The following is a 19,998-nucleotide window of genomic DNA, read 5'->3' as shown; positions in this document are numbered from 1 at the left end:
GTCATCCATGACATTTCATAGTTTACGAGTACACATCCTAGAAATTGCACCCAAGCCCAAATCCAAACCTATTTGAAAATTCATTATACACTGGTTGACTGTATGGCATGAGCAACTTAAATATATTTCTGTAACATTGTTTTTGCAATTGTAATGTGCAGTTTCTCACAAACATTTTGATTTATTGACAGACCCCTCCACCCTTAACCAAATACTGTATGTAGGGGTTTGGAGCAACCAACTGTCCAGGCACTGCTTTCCTCAGACAACCGTGTCAAACTGATTTTCAAGCCTGACTAACTTGTGTGAGTTTGTAAAGGAATTTGATGCTTTCTTAGATGCATAGCTTCCAAATTGAAGGACCAATGTGTATGTTAATAACCTACAGTAATACTTTTTTGATTTTCCGTGAAGTTGTTAAAAGTGGAAATTCAAATTAGTACTTCCAAAAGTATTAGTGCCTTTTGATGGTGCTATAGCTATACTTCTGTCATCATTTTTCTTATAAACCACTTTGCTCAGTATCTTTAAATCAATATACTCTAGGCTGACACTTGGCTTTGGAACACACTTGCTTTTCATTGGAAAGATAGAGCACTAGGGTATGTATTTTATGTAACATGTTTTACTGTGCTAGTTTTAGATTTTTAGCTAAGCTCAAAGAGACCTGGTATAGATCAGATTATTTAATTCTAAGTTTTCTCACACAGTTCTTGACTTAAAACATTTTTTTTAATAAAGTAAAAAGTATAGTTGCTATTAAATTGGGATGTTCTTTGTTGTTTTTTCACATTCACACATACAACTACTATGGTTATATTCGTATGCCATACTATCTCGTGGAACTGAATTATCTAGGCATGAGTAATCTTCAAAATTATAGATACCTTTATCACAGACTTTCAACAATAATGTGATAAAGTTTTTAATATTTATAGTTCTTGGGACTTAGTAACCTCGCTATGCCCCTCATATCTTAAGAAGATTAAAATACTAAAAAAAAAAATAAGAGATATGATATCTTGTCTTCTGATAGACTAAGTCAATGCTGCCCTTTTAAATTTTAATTTCAACTAGGTTAAAAAGTGTGGAACTTGAGAGCCACTTCCAAATTTAGGGTAAGAGAGACCATCTATTTTATCAAATCAAAGCATTGTTCTACAATTTTTTTTTTTTTTTTTAGAATCAAATTCTTAAGCACCTATTTCATATGGCCTCATTTTAATATATTTGTCTACTACTAACATTGGGGAATACTCACTGTATTATCTTAAAAGTAAAAATGTAAGTTTTACTATTAGATTTAGTTTTTCCAATTTACCTACATTTAGGTTTTTAATTGATAGTAGCTGAAAGCTTCATAATTAAAGAAACTCTGGGAGAGAAACCTGCCAATTATTTTTAAGACTCTGTGCTTTAATAAAGTCAATAACGTAGATCGCCTTCTTTGTTTCTCACTTTGTTATATTAAAACAGCATTAAAAGAAAAAAAAACATGAAAAAATGAAAAAAAAAAAAAAACCCAACATTAGACAAAGTTATAAATATGTATGATCCATTAACAAAGAAAAAAAGATGTTATCTACGAAGTTGGTAACAGTTAATATCCTGTCCCATTTTTGACCAAGGAAGCCATGTCTTGTGTACTCAAGGTTGGTTTTACCATTGGTAACAGGATGGCAAGCATGGCATAATTGTACCATAATATTAATCTATATCATTTCATCACAGCATCTAACATTGGAACCAAATAGAGATAGGGCTTTATTAATCTTTGGAAAAAACTTACTATATAGTCTGGGAGACCATCCCTATCACTAGAAAGATACAGACGCTTAGCCCATGCTAAGGGACCAAATGACTAGTATAGATCAGTGCTACAGTTGAGAATAGTCATTACATCATTGAAGGCTGGGGCATCAGGGAAGGTCTTAGTGAAGATGTAGGACTTGGAATAGTCCTTGAAGAAAAGGGAGACATTTATAATGTTTGGAGAGAATTTCCCAAACAAGAAGATGAACCGTTACTTAGGACTACTGTGCTGGATTTATAAATGGTAACCAGTGCCTTGGGAGCTAAGTTATTATTGAAATAAATAAATTGGTAAAATAACAAAGTGTGAATTACTGCTAAAATTTATCCCATTAATATCATTGTACTACAGCATTTTAAATTTTATAGTAATAATCAGTATAGTATATAATTAAAAATTTAACCTATAATTAATTTTTATTATTTCAGTTTGATGAGTCTTAACAAATTTCAGTTTTTATTTTCAGCATATACCTGTTTTTGAATTGCTAGAGTCATATACTCCCTGTTCCTTATTGGGAACTATTTTCAGTTTATATCTGATTTTTCTAAGAAGGATATGCATACTTTATTTGCTTTTTGTTTAAAAAAAGCCTAATTTTTAGTATGTGCAATAATTCAACTCCATTAATAATTTATTTTTAAAGTTTGTAGTAATTTTTATGGTTTATAAGCCTTATAAAGAAGATATGTTGTTTTGAAATTGTTCTGTACTTCTAAAATATGGAATTAATTTATACCTAGGAAAGGTTTGATTTTATTTTGTGTTACTTAATCATTTATTTCCCACCATAGCCTGTACAGGTCAGAAAAGAGTGAAAGATGCTCAGGGAGGTGGAAGTTCATCAAAAAAGCAGAAGAGAAGCCATAAAGCAACTGTGGTAAACAACAAAAAGAAGGGAAAAGGCAGTAAGTGTGAAACCGTTTAATTTTTTAAATATAAGAATAAAACTTGATAAATATATTTCCCCATAAAAAGAGTATTCAAGATATGGGATTGTTCAATATTTTGATTTAATCTCCACCCTCAAAAAAGTCACGCAGAAATCTTCTGATCCTAGGTAAATTCTAGGATTAAACAGTTTGGCATTATTCAGCAGGGATTCTGATTATTGATGTATAGCTGGTAATACTTTTAAAAATAACTAGCCAATGTAATATAAACATTCACATTTTTATGTTATCTTTATGTTACCTTTATGTTCCACGGTTCTTTCCAATAGCCATTATATGTACCACATATTATAAAATACTTCAATTATTTATTACTTCTGTTATAATGAAATTGATTGCTTTGTAATTCTTCAGGGTAAAATCAGTCTAAAAGAAAGCAATCAAGACAGCATTAGAGCTGTAATCCCATTAACTCCAGTTTTCTACCTTTATCTTTGGTACTCCAAACTATGTGACTTGAGAGCAGCTGCTGCAAACAATATTTTTGCTAAATAGGCTTCAACTAATAACTTAACTTCAGCAATGACTGTTCATCAGCCTGCAGGGACTCTATATATACTATATTTCTCCTGAGAGCTGCACATTTTCTCTCTCTTTAGTAGATACAAAGTGAGAAGCAGAAAATATGTAAAGAATTTTTTTTCAGGTGCCCCACACTGACCTCCTGCTGCTCTTCTAGGAGTCTTCTGCCACCTCCACTGCCTGACCTTTGCTCTCAGTCGGCTTGGCTGCACTTCAGTGCAGAAAAGGCTTTTTCGGCCAGCTCCCCGAGGTTCTGCTGAGCCCATATGACTTCCAGGCGGTGAATATGGCATCCCTTGGGGCCCTGGGTGGCTGTGCTCAGCAGGGCCATGAATGCCAGGCTGAGGCAGGCCACTGCATCAGAGTGGGGCTAGGCCTTGGGTGGCTTAGCTGTGAATTGCCAGGGATTCCAGAGCAGCAGTGGAGGGACTGGGAGGGGGCCAGTTTAAGATATATATAAAAGATTGGTGAAGTTTCTTTATTTCCAAAACACCACAGTGGGAAGAGTTGGTTGTATCTTTGCTAATTGGGATGTTTTTAAGGCTTTGAGATCTTAACACACACGCACACGTTTTTGTTGTTTTGATGGCTGTTTGGCTGTTGTTAAATGAAGAATCAATAAATATATGCCAAACTGATCATCAGTGATTTGGTATAACTGACAAGCTATTTAAGTGTTTTTTCTTATCTTGTGATGTTTTGGTCTTCAAGACTACCATTTAGTAAAATGAATTAACTCTGATGGAATCTTAATACTTTGTATCCAGAAAGAGATAATTTATGGAATTATTAATCCCATTACAAATTTACATGGTAAGCTATTCAAGGTTAAACATTTCCATTCTAGTACTGAAACTTTATCAGCAAAGGCAGGTATAACATAATATAATTATTACACAGACTTCTGAATTCTTCTTCAATTACTGAGTATGTTTACTAGGGTAAACATCACTGTTTTAGTCAACAGGTATGATATAGAAGTTACTTATATAGAAATTCATTGTATGTATCAAAGTTGAGAGTTTATTCCCAAAGAATCTTTTATTGAGTATGATGATGGTGCATTGTTATTTGTTTGTGGCCAAGAGAGTAGGAAAATGTTACATGTATACAATCTGTATAAATCTAAAGTATTAAAATTAAGGAGTCTTGATAATGAGTCATTTTTTAAAAGATGCTGCTATATATATTAACATGCTAGAATAAAAAGCCATTCAGATAATTCCTGTCTGTTTAATAGTCTACCAAATACAGTGTAATATTAGTTTGAGTGATTGTTTAAAAAAATTATTATTAGCAGTTCAGGTAAGAATTCTTTTATGTTGATGGCTTATAGTTTTTTTTGTTAGTTTTTTTTTTTTTTTAACTGAGTTGCTTCATTTGTACATGATGATTTTCTAGGTTTCTAGGCAAGGTTTATAAAGCAAGTCATTTGCTGTAGTAGTAAATTCAAATGGTAACTTTTAAATTATCCACTAAAATTTATAATAGAAATTCTGTTATTTTTCTGTTAATGCTTTTTAAAAAATTTTTTTCTTTCAGCGAACAGTAGTGATAGTGAAGAACTTTCCGCTGGTGAAAGTGTAACAAAGACTCAGCCAGTCAAATCAGTTTCTACTGGAATGAAGTCTCATAGTACCAAATCTCCTGCAAGGACTCAGTCTCCAGGAAAGTGTGGAAAAAATGGTGATAAGGAACCTGACATCAAGGAATCCAGTAATAGATTACCCAAAGTTTACAAGTGGAGTTTTCAGATGTGTAAGTAACATATTAAATCTATAATTGGCAGTAGAAAAATTGATCCCTTTACCTATAACTACTACTTGATAGCTAGTAACTCTTAAAAGATGCTGTACAAAACTTTAGAGATATTTATAGACCTTATTTGTTTCCTAATTTGAATAAACAAGTTGCTAGAACAAAATTTTTAAGACAATTGGCAAATGTAAGATATTTATGATATGATGTTGGAAATTCACTTTTAAATTATCTGTGTCGGGAGTGGGAAGTAACGGGGTATAAATGAAACAAGATTTGTCATAAATTAATTATTATTAAAGCTGTATGACAGGTATATAGGGCTTCATTATATGACTTTCTATACTCCTGTATATGTCAGAAATTTTCCTAATAAAAATTTTTAGAACTTTAAAAAATTTTTCCTCCAATTTAAAAGTTTTTCATAATCATAAACATTCTAAAAAATAATGAAAAGAGGCTGGAGGAGAAAAATTTATCCATAGTCCTGACAATTTTAAATGTAAAAATTTTTTATAATTTTAATGTAGATCTGTAATTTTAACATTTGGTGTCTTTCCAGTCTTATTTCTACGTACGATTCTTTAATCATACACTGTAGTGATACTGTTCATAAATGTGGAATTTTTAGCATATAATGTTTAGGTCATAATGTCTTTAATTCTGCACACATTTATTCATTCCACATATGATGATATGTTATAAGCTAGGCATTGTTCTAGCCCAGAAAACAAAAATCTTAGGAAACAAACATTTAGAAATTTTAGTTCTTTTGTTTTGTTTTTCTTAAATTTTTATTTTGAAATAATTTCATACTTACAGTCGCAAATATAATACACAGCCCATATAGAGAGCTCCAACATACCCCGCCCCCAGTTACCCAGATCTACCAATTTTAACATTTTGCCACATTTACTGTATCTATCTGTCCTTCTGTCTGTTGTCCATCTGTGCATCTATCATTGTATTTTTTAAACATTTGAGAGTAGATTGTTTACATTCTGCTCCTTGAATGTGTGTATTTCTAAGAACAAGGATATTCACTTATGTAAGCACCTTAAGTAGTTACCAAGTTCAAGAAATTTAACTTTAATATGAAGCTTAGAGTTTATATGCCAATATTTTCATATGTCCAATAATATACTCTTGAGCCTTTTTTCTTCCATTATTAGATCCAGTCTATAATCGTCTATTAAATTTTTTATTGTCTATTTAGTTGCTCTCTTTTTTAAATTGTAGAAACATATATACAACATAAACTTTCCCATCTCAACCACTCCCAAGCATATGCATTCAGTGGGATTAATAACAATGTTTTGCTTCCCTTACCACCATCCATTAGCAGAACTTTCCTATCATATAAACCCTACACCCATTATGCATTAACTCCCCATTCCTCATTCCCCATATACTTGGTAACCTGTACTCCACTTTGTCTATCTTTGAATTTGCATATTTTAGCTATTTCATGAGTGAAATCATACAATGTCTGTTCCTTTATGTCTGACTTATTTCACTTAACATTATGTCTTCAGGCTTTATCCATGTAGTTCCCTGTGTCAGAATTTCATTCCTTTTTAATGCTGAGTAGTATTCTACAGTATGGATATACTACATTTTGTTTATCCATTCATCTACTGATGAACTTTTGGGTTGCTTCCACCTTTCGGGTTATTGTGAACAATACTCCTATGAACACTGGTGTAGAAATATCTGCCTGAGTCCCTGCTTTCAATTCTTTTGAGTATGTACCTCCAAGTGGGATTGCCAGGTCATATGGTAGTTCTATGTTTAACTCTTTGAGGAGACACCAAATGGTTTTCCACAGTACCTGTAGAAGCCTTAGTTTTTTAGTTTACCTGCCTTGACTTTATTTTACAACCACATGTTCTCTCTTTGATAAATTAATATTTTGTTCAAAATTACACATTAATGAAAGTTTCTAATTCATAGCGGACTTGGAAAATATGACCAGTGCTGAACGCATCACAATTCTTCAAGAGAAACTACAGGAAATCAGAAAACATTATCTGTCATTAAAATCTGAAGTAGCTTCCATTGATCGGAGGAGAAAGCGTTTAAAGAAGAAAGAGAGAGAGAGTAAGTGTTTATCCTCACTTTGCTTTAAATATAATGCAGTTTATGACTGCAGTTAGACTAGCATGGGTTTATATGTCTGTATATTCAGGCTGGTTCTTTAATCTCTCTGCCTTATCCCCATCCAGAAAATGGAAAAAAAAAAAAAAATGTGCTTCATTGAAGCGTTTATTGTGAGAAGTAAATGCAATAATCAGTGCTTGTAGTTTGTCTGTGATAATGGCCAGACATAGTAATCACTTAGTAAATGTTAGTGTATGCTCTCCATTAGTACAAAATCACTTGACTTACCTTGTTATGGATTCTTGAATGTTGTCTTTAAAATTATCTCAAACTATAACGTTAAGTTTCATGGAGCTTACAGTATGCCAAAAAAACAAAAATGAAACCTAAAATAAGTTTAGAAAGTAAAAAGCACTATGAGGAAAATAAAGTGATTATATGAGATACTTAAATTACAAATACGATGTTTCCTGAATGACAAGAAGCCAGACAGATTAAAATCTAGAGGAAAGAGTCCTAGGCAGAGAAACAGCAAGTGTCCCTGAAACAGGGTTTCTCATTCTTGGCAATATTAACATTTTTGACCAAATAATTCTTTGCTGTGGGGGACTTGTCCTGTGCCTTGAGGGGTATTTAACAGCATCCCTGGCCTTGAACCACTAGATGCCATTAGCATTCCTCTCTCTGGTGGTGGAAATCAGAAATGTCTGCAGATATTGCCAGACATCCCCTGGGAGAAAAAATTGTCCCCAAATGAGGACTAATGCTCTAGGGTGAGAATATAGTTAGTACATTTCAGGAACAGAAAGAAAGCCATTGTGGTGGGAAAATGGTAGAAATACCAGTCAAATCAAGTGGGACCTTGTAAGCCGGGATGGAGGAATATAGATTTTATTCTAAGAAGGACAGTTACTTGAAAAGTTTAAAACAGGGAAATGACATGATCTATTTATAGTTTTTGTTTGTTTTATTTTTGCTTGTTTGTTTAAAGATCGGTGCTTATCATGGAAAGTAGACTCTAGAGGGAAGTGGTAGAAGCAGTGAGACCAGTTAGGGAGTCCATTGCAATAGTTCGGAAGGGAGATAATAGTTACTTGGATCAGGATAGTTGCAGTAAAGATGTAGAGCAATTAATATTGAATTATAACAGCACTTGCTAATTGATTGGATTTGAGTATGGTAAATCAAGGAAAGAGAAGAATTGAGGATGATGTCTGAGTTTTTGGCCACACCAAATGGACATGGTGCCATTTTCTAAAATGAGGAATGACCTAGAAAAGAATAGGTTATGGGTAGGGGAACACAACAAGGACCAAAAGTTCTGTTTTAACCATCTTAAGTTTTGAAATGCCTATTATGGCATCTAAATGGAAATGTCAAGTAAACAGTAGGATATTTAAGCTTGTAGTAGCTCAGGGGGAAGTCAGGACTAGAGATACAATTTTCAAGTCATTGGCATATCCATACTACAGTAGTTACTCAAAGTGGTTCTTATAGCCACAATTCTTAAGTAGATCACCTTGGGAAAAAATGTGGTTAGAAAAGAAGGAAATCTGGAGCAAGTCAACATTTAGAAGTAGTTAGGGCTGAGAAGGTGACAACAGAAGCATCATGTCTTGAGAAGCAGTAGCCCTGAATTAAGAGTAAAACCAGGAGAGGATGACCAAGTAAAGAAAGTGTTGGGTAAAGAGAGGAGTGGTCAGCTGTGTCAAATGCTGTTGAAAAGTCAGAGAAGTATGAGGTCAATAGATTTGACAATGTTGGAGTCATTGGTGACCTCTTCAAGATCATTTTCAATGAGTAGTGGATATAGAAGTTGGATTGAAATTTTTTAAGGAGAATATCGAAGATGAGGAAGTAGAGGGTGACCCTAGAAGAATCCTGGGTTTTGCTATGAAGGGGAGCAGAGAAATGGGACAATAAGGAGTGGGTGGGGAGGGGAGCAGTGTAGCATAATGTAAGGTTTCTGACATTGTTTCAATGCCTCTTCTTTCCCTCTTACTACCTTTATTATTTTCCTCTGAACCACTTTGATTTCCTTTTCCTTTCAGACCAGTTTTCCCACTTTCCTGTATTGCTGTCCCTGGTATTCCCGTAATAGTCTCCATCTTTATTTGTCTAGGCTTTTTAATTTGTGGTATAGGTGAAAGCCTTGTTTCTTTGTCTGGGTTATAGAGTATTTGAAAAGAAGTTACATGTTACTGTCCAGAAAGTATGTATGGAAGCATTCTGCCAAAGAAAGGGGATTAGGGTTTTATATGATTGCTATCAGGTAATCATTTAAAAATAATTAATAATTATAATTAGCATACTGTTTAAATGCTTTTACTAGAGATCCTCACTCTTAATTAGCTAGGCCTTTTAATAGGAGTGTTCCATGTAATAAGACATCTCTCTAAGAGTAGTTCCTTCAAAACAGTGTTTTGTAGATCTGGTCATCAGAAATTCTCATAGTAATAATTCTGCTAAATAGATGCTTTCTTTGTGGGGGTCAGCATGAGAAGTCAGTCCATAAATGAAGAAATATTATTAAAAATCAATAGAAAGGGGAGAAACTAAGATGGCGGCTAGGTGAGACAGGGCAAAAAAACACCTCCATGAAAAACACTAGATAAAAACCAGAAAGTGTCCCAGAATACCGGTTACAGCTAGTACCACAGGTCTACTAGTACCACAGGGGCCGTATACTTGGTGAAACCGGGAGTCTGCATTCTGAAACGAGTGAGTAAGCTGGCCAGAAGACCCGCAGCCGCGCGGCGGTGTGGGGAAGCCAGGGATTGGCATTTGGAAACTGACTGGTTATTTAAAAAAAAAAGGTGGGGGGGAACCCAGGAGTGGTTGCAGTTGTGACAGTGGGAACCACTCAGTAAAACACAGCAAGAGGGGGCTGGGCTGGCCTCTCGGTGTCTGGCCTGGAGGATAGCCCACTGCAGATACCTTCAGGGCCAGGGGAATGGAAGGGAGAGCCGGAAGCTAAAAGAAACCCCACAGCTCGCAGCTGGCTCCTTGGAGGGCTGGATAAACTCCTGCCCCGGGCTGTGCCCACATCCCAGAGCCCCGCCAGTTGTCCCGGAACTGGGAAGGAGAAACTGTGCGAGGAGGGGGGTTGAGACGCCCCGTTTGGCCATCATTGCATCAGGCTGAGAGCGCCCCTGCACAGCTCGGTAGCCCGGGGCTTCCCTTGAGGGACAGCGCACACTGGTGATGTAGCACGGCATTCCCTCAGCAGAGGTCCTGGAGAACCCAGGGACGCTACACCAACTCCGGTGGTTTGTGGGACAGCGAGAGAGAGGGTCTGGGGCTGAACTGAAATGAAGGCTTAGACTCTTGTGGTGGCCTTGAATCTCTGGGAAACTGGGGGATTTGAATATTAAAGCTGTCCTTTCTCCCTGGCCACCCGGACACATGCCCCACATTTAGGGCGGAGGGCTCCAGCAACACACCCAAACTGAGTTCTCCAACTGAACCCCACAAGAATCATTTCCCCACACACCACAGGGACAAGGTTGAGAACTGACTTGAGGGGTATAGGTGACTCACAGACGCTGTCTGCTGGTTAGTTAGAGAAAGTGTATGCCACCAAGCTGTGTTTCTGAAAAATTAGATTGGTGTCTATTTTTTACAACTTGAAAGAACCCTATCAAGCAAAGCATAATGCCAAGAGGCCAAAAACAACAGAAAATGTTAATGCATATGATAAAACCAGACAATATGGAGAATCCAACTCCAAACACACAAATCAGAATATCAGAAGAGACACAATACTTGGCACAATTAATCAAAGAACTACAATCGAGGAACGAAAACATGGCAAAGGATTTAAAGGACATCAGGAAGACCATGGCCCAGGATATAAGCGACATAAAGAAGACCCTAGAAGAGCATAAGGAAGACATTGCAAGAGTAAGTAAAAAAATAGAAGATCTTATGGAAATAAAAGAAACTGTTGGCCAAATTAAAAAGACTCTGGATATTCAATACAAGATTAGAGGAAGTTGAACAACATCTCAGTGTCCTAGAAGTCCACAGAACAGAAAATGAAAGAACAAAAGAAAGAATGGAGAAAAAAATCGAAAAAATCGAAATGGATCTCAGGGATACGATAGATAAAATAAAACGTCCAAACTTAAGACTCATTGGTGTCCCAGAAGGGGAAGAGAAGGGTAAAGGTCTAGAAAAAGTATTCAAAGAAATTGTTGGGGAAAACTTCCCAAACCTTCTACACAATATAAATACACAAAGCATAAATGCCCAATGAATTCCAAATAGAATAAATCCAGATAAACCCACTCTGAGACATACTCTGATCAGACTCTCAAATACTGAAGAGAAGGAGCAAGTTCTGAAAGCAGCAAGAGAAAAGCAATTCACCACATACAAAGGAAACAGCATGAGATGATAAGTTGTGACTACTCAGCGGCCACCATGGAGGCGAGAAGGCAGTGGCATGACATATTTAAAATTCTGAGAGAGAAATTTCCAACCAAGAATACTTTATCCAGCAAAACTCTCCTTCAGATTTGAGAGAGAGCTTAAATTTTTCACAGACGAATGCTGAGAGAGTTTGCCAATAAAAGACCTGCCCTACTTCAGAAACTACGAGCAGAGAAACAAGGAAAGGAGAAAGAGATACAGAGAATTTTAGCAGACATATATAGAACCTTACAACCCAAATCACCAGGACACGTATTTTTCTCTAGTGATCACAGATCTTTCTCCAGAAGGGACCATAAGCTGGGACATAAAACAAGCCTCAATAAATTAAAAAAAAAAAAAAAAAAGTTGAATATACTCAGAGCACATTCTCCAACCACAATGGAATACAAATAGAAGCCAATAATTTTTGAATTGTAACTCCACTATTTACTTCCTTCATGACATAAAATACACAAACTCTAATGACAAATCAGTGGTTTTGAACTCAATGTAAAATATGTAATTTTAGACAACTATATAAAAGTGGGGGAAAGGAGGAGTATAGGAACATAGTTTATATGTTCTATTGAAGTGAAGGTGGTATCAAAGAAAAACAAGATTGTTATGGATTTAAGGAGTTAATTTTAAGCCCCACAGTAAACACAAAGAAATTATCACAGAATATAACCATAGAGATGAAAAGTACAGTATGGGTTAAGAGAAATGGGGGAAGGGGCAATGGGGAGTTAAGAAACGAGTGTAGGGTTGCTGTTTGAGGTGAAGGGAAATTTCTAGTAATGGATGGTGGGAAAAAGCATTACAACATTCTAAATGTGATTAATCCCACTAATGGAATGCTAGGGAGGGGGTGGAATGGTAAGATTTAGGCTGTATATATGTTTCCACAATTGGAAAAAAAAAAAAAAGACAGTCTAAATAGATGACAATTGAATGCCAAGGATGAACCTGGATGGGATTGGAGGATGGAGGACAGGAGGCTCAAAGGGACACAGTTGAGACATAAGGAAAAGGAAATATAGAATGTAAGCTTTGTATCATTGTTGAATCTCTTGTACTTCTTAGCTTGCTTAATGGGATTGCATAAAAGAATGTTCTTGTTCATGGGAAGTGTATATGTGAATTATAGTATTTGTTCAAGGATTTGTGCAGCTAGCTTTCATATGTTCAGAAGACAGAGCAATAGATGATGGATGATACATAGGGAGGGAGGGAAAGAAATAGCGATGTGACAGCATGTTAAAGTTGGTGGATTGGGCTGTCGGGGGAGGGGGTTAGGGTATGATGGAGTTCTGTGTATGGGGTTAGTATTGTTTTTGCAACTATTCCTATAACTTTGAATTTATTTCAAAATAAAAAATAAATCAATAGAAAAATGCTTACCCTGGGACTTAAAAAAAATGGAAATCAAATATCATTCTTAGCAAAAAAAAAAACTCATAACTAAACCAATGCTAGTCAAAGCATTAGCTCAATTATCTTAGAAAACAATTTGACCATGTATTTGGAGAAATAGTTAACACCGCTTCTTAGAATTAAGTCTCAAGGCAAAATATGTAACCACAAAGAACATTAATTGTACAGTAATATTTAACATAACAGACATTATTAAATTGTATGATCAAACGATACGTTGCCTGATGCAAAATAGACATTTTAACTTCTATTTATGCTGCACAAGTTACTCATTACATTGTCATTGATAATAGCAAAAAGACTGGTAATCAAGTTATGGTTCATAAATATGGTAGAGTACTATTCGACTTTGAAAAAAAAAAGAAGTAAATATATAGTTAGATACGGAATAATCCCTTAAAATACATCGTTAATTAAAAAAGTCACGGGCCAGTCACTGTACTTTGGTTCCATTTGTGAATTTAAAAGTGAAGTTATTGCTATATTTGTTAAATTTTGCATATCTGTCTCTAGATTCTAGAGATAAAATTATTGTAGAGTAAGAGTTGTAAGCATGTACTGTTAAGGGACAAATAAAAAAATATTTTAGGCTCTGTGGACCTGTGTAGAAACTACTCACTTCTGCCACTGTACTTGTGAAATCTATCACAGGCAATATGTAAACAAATAGACAAGGCTATATTCTAATAAAGTTTAATTTACAAAAACAGGATGTGGACAGGATTTGGCCCATGGGCCATAATTTGCCAAGACCTATGTAGCATTTCAAAGAATCAGAAGCAACTGGTACCAACTGGGGAGGGATATGTGGGGGATTAGGAGAGTCCTGGATGAGGAGGACACTTACTTTTCCAGCACATACCCCTCTACCAAATGAATTTTTTTAACCTTGTGCTTGTATTCCTTTATAATTGCCCCTCCCCCCACACCCCAACTCTAGCTTGTAACAGTGGGATAATTTTCCTGAGGAAAATAACTACCGTGTCATTTGCTTCGTAACCCAGTGGAAGAGATCACAGTAATTGAGCTCTGGGCGCTTTTGTTCCAACTTTAGTCTTCCATTTTCATCAGTAAGAAATACCTGAACACAGAAAGATATAGGAGTTGGCGGGGGGCTGGGGGTGGATAATTTTGGGGTGGATTACAAATTTTCCCAACTAAATTGTTGGCTCTTTTGGGCATTTTTCTCATTTTTACAGAAAGTCTATTCTAACTTATTTTATTACCATGTCTCATCGACTGGGCACATGATTTTATTTCTTCTTTAATCCGTGCAGAAGCCCTTCTTAGTCTGTCCTTTTTTATTACTTCTGTTGTTGGCACTGTCAAGCTATTTAAGATACACTACGTTTGCCTTTCTTTACATCAGGGCACTGTGACAGTTGACTGCTCTTATTGTAAGCTAAATGATTTTGGAGAAAGCAACAGAATTTTAGTTAAAGGAATAGTGTTTTATTTCTTCTTATTGTTGAATATAATTTTTATTAAGCTGTTATTTGGTTTCTCTTTTCTTTAGGTGCTGCTACATCCTCATCCTCTTCGTCTCCTTCTTCCAGTTCCATAACAGCTGCTGTTATGTTAACTTTAGCTGAACCATCAATGTCCAGCGCATCACAGAATGGAATGTCAGTTGAGTGCAGGTGACAACAGGACTTGCCAATGCACTTTGCACTTAATGGCTATTGAGGGCCACGTCTTTTTTATACTGCACAGTGGCACACACACAAAAAATCGGACAAGCACTATTTTATATTTAAAAATTGTTTCTTGACAAGCTGACTTGGCACTCAAGTGCACTTTTTTATGAAGAAAAAGTACAATGAACTGCTTTTCCTCAAGCAATAATTGTTTCCAACTTGTCTGGGAATTGTATGTCTGGTAACTTGAAGGCCTTCCAGTTGTGGCAAATGGAGGCTTTTCACTGCCTGTAGAGATAATACAATAAGCATAGTTAATGAGTGGGCCTGAACATGTTAAGATAACTTACTGTATATGTATTCCCTTGTATTTTGTTAAAGCTGGAACATTTGATATTTTTCCATTTATTTATGAAAATATATGAACCTATTTTCATTTTTACAAGCTAATTGTTTTTTAAAGCAAGTCACCTTATGGTGGCTTTAATTGTGTAAGTCAAGCACATGTAATGAATTCAAAACCTGCAGTTACCAGGATATTAGACATCAATCCTGGTAACCAAACATTAAAGATTCTCTTTTAAAAAGACTGAATATGTTTACAGGTTTGAATTAGGCTAAATGGTCTTGCTTTTCATGGCCCTTCAAATTGGAATGGAACTACTGTACTTTGCCATTTTTCTATGAATCAGTATTTTTTTTTAATTTTGATATAATACATTGTGTGAAAAAAGAAAATGGCTAATAAACTGTATTAAATCTTAAACAATGTATAAATATTGTACTTAGCCCATTCAAAGTGTATATTTATTCATAATGAATTATAACAGTTATATTTTTGTGTTTCTTGTAAATGTTTCTTTTCCCTTAAATACAGATAGTTCATTTGTATTGCTTATTTTATTATGAGCTACAACTAGAGAACTTCAGGAACAAGTAAACTGTAATAGTATGGTTCAAAGGTTGTTGATATGAACTGTCTCAAAAGGATGGTTTTTATTTTAAGTATAAATAGCTAATCTGGATGGTAGGCCTATAAAATTAAATGCCTTGTATAAATCAAAAATGAACGCAAAATTGTTTTCACTTTGTGTTGACTTTATGTTGTGTGATTCCAATCTCGGTTCTGTTTGGCACTTGTATTTAATTCTACACCTTTGTAAGACATTTGTATATTACGGATGTGTTCATTCAAGCTATTTAATACCTGGCACTGTTAATACACAGTACTTTATTGTACAGACTGTTTTACTGTTTTAATTGTAGTTCTGTGTACTTTTTTTGGATGGGACTGGCATGTTTTGTTTCCTGGCAATATGACACGTGAGACTTTCAAAGTGTTTTGTTGTAGATGCTAACGTGTCAGAATCCTTTACATTCAACTTTTCTAAGAAAAGCATTTTCAGTCTTGTAGTATGTGCTTACAGTAACTAATTTTGTTGAAAATGGTTTCAAGTTATTCAGATTTGTACAGGACTGTAAAGATTTGTTGACAGCAAACGAAGAAAAAGCTTATAGAATAAAAGCTATAAAGTATATATTAGGATCTGCAAACAATGGAGAATTATGTAATATATTGTACAAATGTAAGCAAAGGCTCTGAAATAAAATGCCATAGTTTGTGAATCCCTGATTTTGTTTCTGAAAGATTAAATAATTTTAGTTCCTTTCTGTATGTGATGACTGATGGAACATACGTATCTAGCATACATTACCACAAGAGGTTAATTTACATACAAAAAGGAAAATATTTTACATTCAAAAATCAAAGGCCTATTAATTACATAATAAGGAATTTATTAGGCATTCTTTTGTCTTTTAATACACTTATTTTGCTTGAGTCTGAATGTAAATATTTTTCTTGTGTTTGGAAGTTTGTCTAAAGAAAAATCAAGTTTTTTTTCTTTCACTTGAAACCATTAGCTGCAGCTTTTTTTTTTTTTTAAGTCATTTAGTTTAATTGGAACTTTGTGGGTGTTTTATGTGTTAATGCTCTCCACCTTTATTGCACATTAGAATCACCTGGACATTTTTTAAAACAAAGGTCAATACTCAGTGCCCCCACCCCCACCCCCACCCCCCGCCCCCCAGTCTTATTTAGTTGGTCTGGGTGATTCCTGGATGTTTGTCTTTTTTTAAATGTCTCTAGTTTTAATATCCATCTGTTTTGTTTTGTGTTGTTTTGTTTGCTCTATTTAGTGAACGTTCCACCAAAAGAAAATCCTTTCCTTAAAACAAAGAAAACTTTTTTTTAAGCCTGAAAGCCTCAAATACTTATTTTTAAAGCAATTTTGTGAATGGCCCTTTATTTTCCCAGAAATTAGTTTAACTTTTAAGGGATGAGTTTTAAACTCTGTAGAATAGTGTTTCCTAAAACATGTTCCTAGAATACCTGGTCCCTGGAAATTATCTGGATTTTGTCAGATTATGTCTTGGAAATGCTACATATCACATTCTTTTCTTAGAATTTCAGTGTTAGCATGTTAAAAACTTTGAGAAGGCCTAAAGAGACACACTTGGTTAATGTCAATTGTTTTTCAGGGAACTTCTAATATTAGCTTTGTGATGTGTTACAGAAACAGTGCTTTATCATAGAAATGATTCCAAATGTTGTTGGAGATACATACCTTTGGAATCTCTTTGTTCTGCCTGCCTGCTTTCTCTCCTTTTTCCCAGCTTCTCAGAGGATTTGAGAATTTCATTGTATTACCAGAATTTGACTTAATTCTACCCCTATCACCTTCACTACATTTTATTAATCTATGATAAAATTAAGATATTACATTTCTTACATATTTCTTACCTTTTTTTCCTCCAGAAATAACCTTTGGATGGGGTCTTGTTAATTTTCTTAACCTGGTTGGGGAAAGTGGAGCAGTTCCCATGAAACTCCTGACATTTTTTAGATAATTGTTTTTTGTCTGTATTTTTCTTAGAGAAGAGCCCTTGAATTTTAAGAAATTCTTAAAGGGGTTGTTGTTCCCTAAAAGATTTTGAGTGACAGTGAGGCTAATTTTTTAATCATCTCCAACCACAGCCTTTTTCATACTCACTATTTTCCTCTCTTGTGCTACCTTTTATTCTTTGTGAGTCCCATTTCTTCACCTTTTTATTCCTAATTTTTACCGTCTATTTAGGGAATTTTGTTGGAAATAAAGCGGTACCTGTAAGGGAATAAACGCTCACTCGGTTCTGGAGGAGAAAAGAATTTATTTACCATCTTGCAAGATAGGGCATCCAGCCAAACACGTGGTAGGCTGGCTCGCCAGAGGAAAAGAATGGCGATCTTTAAATCTCCTACTCCTAATTTGCAAGTCCCTCCCGTTTCCCCATTGACTGGGTACTACAGAGGTTACAGACTATCCGAGAACACTAACTAATTCATCTTTTGAGATTTTAATTTGTGCAGCCTATCCAAGAGAGCCAACTAGCTTATTATTGAGCTTTTGAACTGATCAGCCTATCCGAGAGAGTTCATTTAGCTAAAAAAAAATTTCTTTTTTTGCTGTGAGTTCCCACCTCTGATTTTATCTCATATCTCTTTACATTCCAGTAACCATGGTTACTTTTCCAGATTCTCTCTTCTCTTTATCACGGGGCTTGTTTAAACTGGTTTTGCCTCCATTTCCCTTATTCCATGCTGTCTCTATGTGAAAGCTAAACTTATGCCTTTCTTACAGTTTGGACCCTGAGCAGCTTCCCAGGGACCAAGACTGAACATCCTCAGTGGATCCTCTCTGGGAACACTCATATTGTATGAGTCCTCCCCCCTTTCCCAGGAACTCTGCATCCATCAATCAGATAATAGAATGATGTTAACATAATATGAGGGCTTATGTATGTATAAGATACAATCCTCCAGATGAGTTTCATGGTTTAGTTGTGGGAATAAAAAAGACATAATTAAATACTAAATTGTGTAGTCAGGGAGACTAAGTGCATAAGAGTTTAAAGGAAGTCGTGTATAAGAATATCAAAGTTGTAATGACTGATGGTGACATGAAGTAGAAGCAATCTTTTAATATAAAGGGAGATTCATCTGGAAATGGACTATGTAGGCTAAAGTAGAAGTGAAAGAGTCAGAAAAGCCAGATAGGATGAGGCTGCAGTAGTGATCCAGATATAAGGTGATACTTGAAATAATGTTAGGGAGAGTGGAGAAGGAATAGGATTGGGAAGACACTTCAAAGGAAAATGAATAGAATTTCTTCATTGAACTGAATTGGGCAGATAGAAATGTTAGAGTTACAGACAGTAGGATTTTTCTTGTCTTTCTAAAATAAAGGTCAATATCAAGGGAAACCAAAATAAGGGGCTGAGAAATCAAACAGGGCCAAACAGCTTAAATAATGTGGATTTTTTGGGACTATAAAAGGTCGCAAATATTTAATGACTTAAAGCAGCTTTCTAAAAGCAAGGCTGGTCCCAAAGATTCAAAGTCAAATCCTAATTATTTTATCAACAAAATTGTTGATTGCAATGATTTTATAATAATATTTTATTACCCAAAAGTCAATTTAACAAATGTTCACTAGGTACAGTATACCCTCATATCTTTAAATTTAGAAAGATTGTCTAAATATCACTAATGCAAAAATGGTTTTTGTAAGCACAATGGACTCTTGGAAAAAGATTATATCCCTATTGGAAACAGCAGAAAAATTTTCCTAAGTGAGATAGTTATCTGTTCCCGGCTTTGACAAATTGGAGGACAATTTTGAAAGTGAAACAGGGAAGGAGGAGGGCAATTGTGGGGGCATGAAAAGTAGAGGTGGTGAAGGAAAGCAGGCTTAGATGGGTCTGAGAAGGCAGGCTGAGAAAACAGCATAAAGGGTTTTGAGTGCCACGTATCTGCCTATCCTGCTTGAACAGCAAGGTAGCATTAAAACTTTTTGACTTTTGGTCAGAGTAGAGTAGAACTGTGCTCTCGAACTAGTTCTATAACTTCATTTAGAAATAGTGTCCTATTTCAGAAAAAGTTGCAAAGATAGTACGGTGAACTGTTTACTCTTTACACCGACACCAATTGATAATATTTTGCTACATATACCTCTGTAACCTCATTTCTTGCCAAGCCTCCCTCTTCCATCTTCCTCAATTCAGGGTTTTTCCTACCCGTTTTTCCCTCTGCCTGGATTAACACTCCCAGTGCCACCACCCAGCCTGTCTGATTCTTACTCATACTGTGGGTCTCAACTACTGTAGGAAAACTTCCTGCACTCCCCACACTAGGTTTCCTATAAAGAGAACCAGATCACAACACGCTATTTCCCGGTGACCTCGGATTGGCCCCTCAGGAGTAAGGCGTTTCCGCCTGGAGCGGAAGGGCGTGGCCCTGAGAGCGGAAATAGCCAGAACACGGAAG

The 19,998-nt window shown here is 35.5% G+C and overlaps 1 protein-coding gene across 7 annotated transcripts in view; it reads left to right on the top strand.

Moving 5' to 3' along the window:
* The window catches only part of ARID4B (AT-rich interaction domain 4B), a 180,768-nt gene extending 164,509 nt beyond the window's left edge, over nucleotides 1-16,259 (top strand). For 4 of the 7 annotated variants that reach the window (XM_037821409.1, XM_037821403.1, XM_037821390.1 and 1 more), the window contains 4 exons: nucleotides 2,608-2,721; nucleotides 4,831-5,046; nucleotides 7,000-7,146; nucleotides 14,513-16,259. In XM_037821409.1, the coding sequence (XP_037677337.1) occupies nucleotides 2,608-2,721; nucleotides 4,831-5,046; nucleotides 7,000-7,146; nucleotides 14,513-14,640 (605 nt within the window). In that variant the 3' untranslated portion in view covers nucleotides 14,641-16,259. Of the gene's footprint in view, nucleotides 1-191; nucleotides 306-1,077; nucleotides 1,119-2,607; nucleotides 2,722-3,412; nucleotides 3,690-4,830; nucleotides 5,047-6,999; nucleotides 7,147-14,512 lie in introns of those variants that run through there. The other 3 variants (XR_005214535.1, XM_037821413.1, XM_037821420.1) reach the window with 3 other exon arrangements.
* The last annotated feature ends 3,739 nt before the right edge of the window (nucleotides 16,260-19,998 follow it).

Source organism: Choloepus didactylus, chromosome 2, assembly GCF_015220235.1.
Source record: "Choloepus didactylus isolate mChoDid1 chromosome 2, mChoDid1.pri, whole genome shotgun sequence".
Classification (NCBI taxonomy): Eukaryota; Metazoa; Chordata; class Mammalia; order Pilosa; family Megalonychidae; genus Choloepus; species Choloepus didactylus.
The sequence above is the reverse complement of the archived record's forward strand: the minus strand, read 5'-3'. Positions and strand labels throughout refer to the sequence as shown.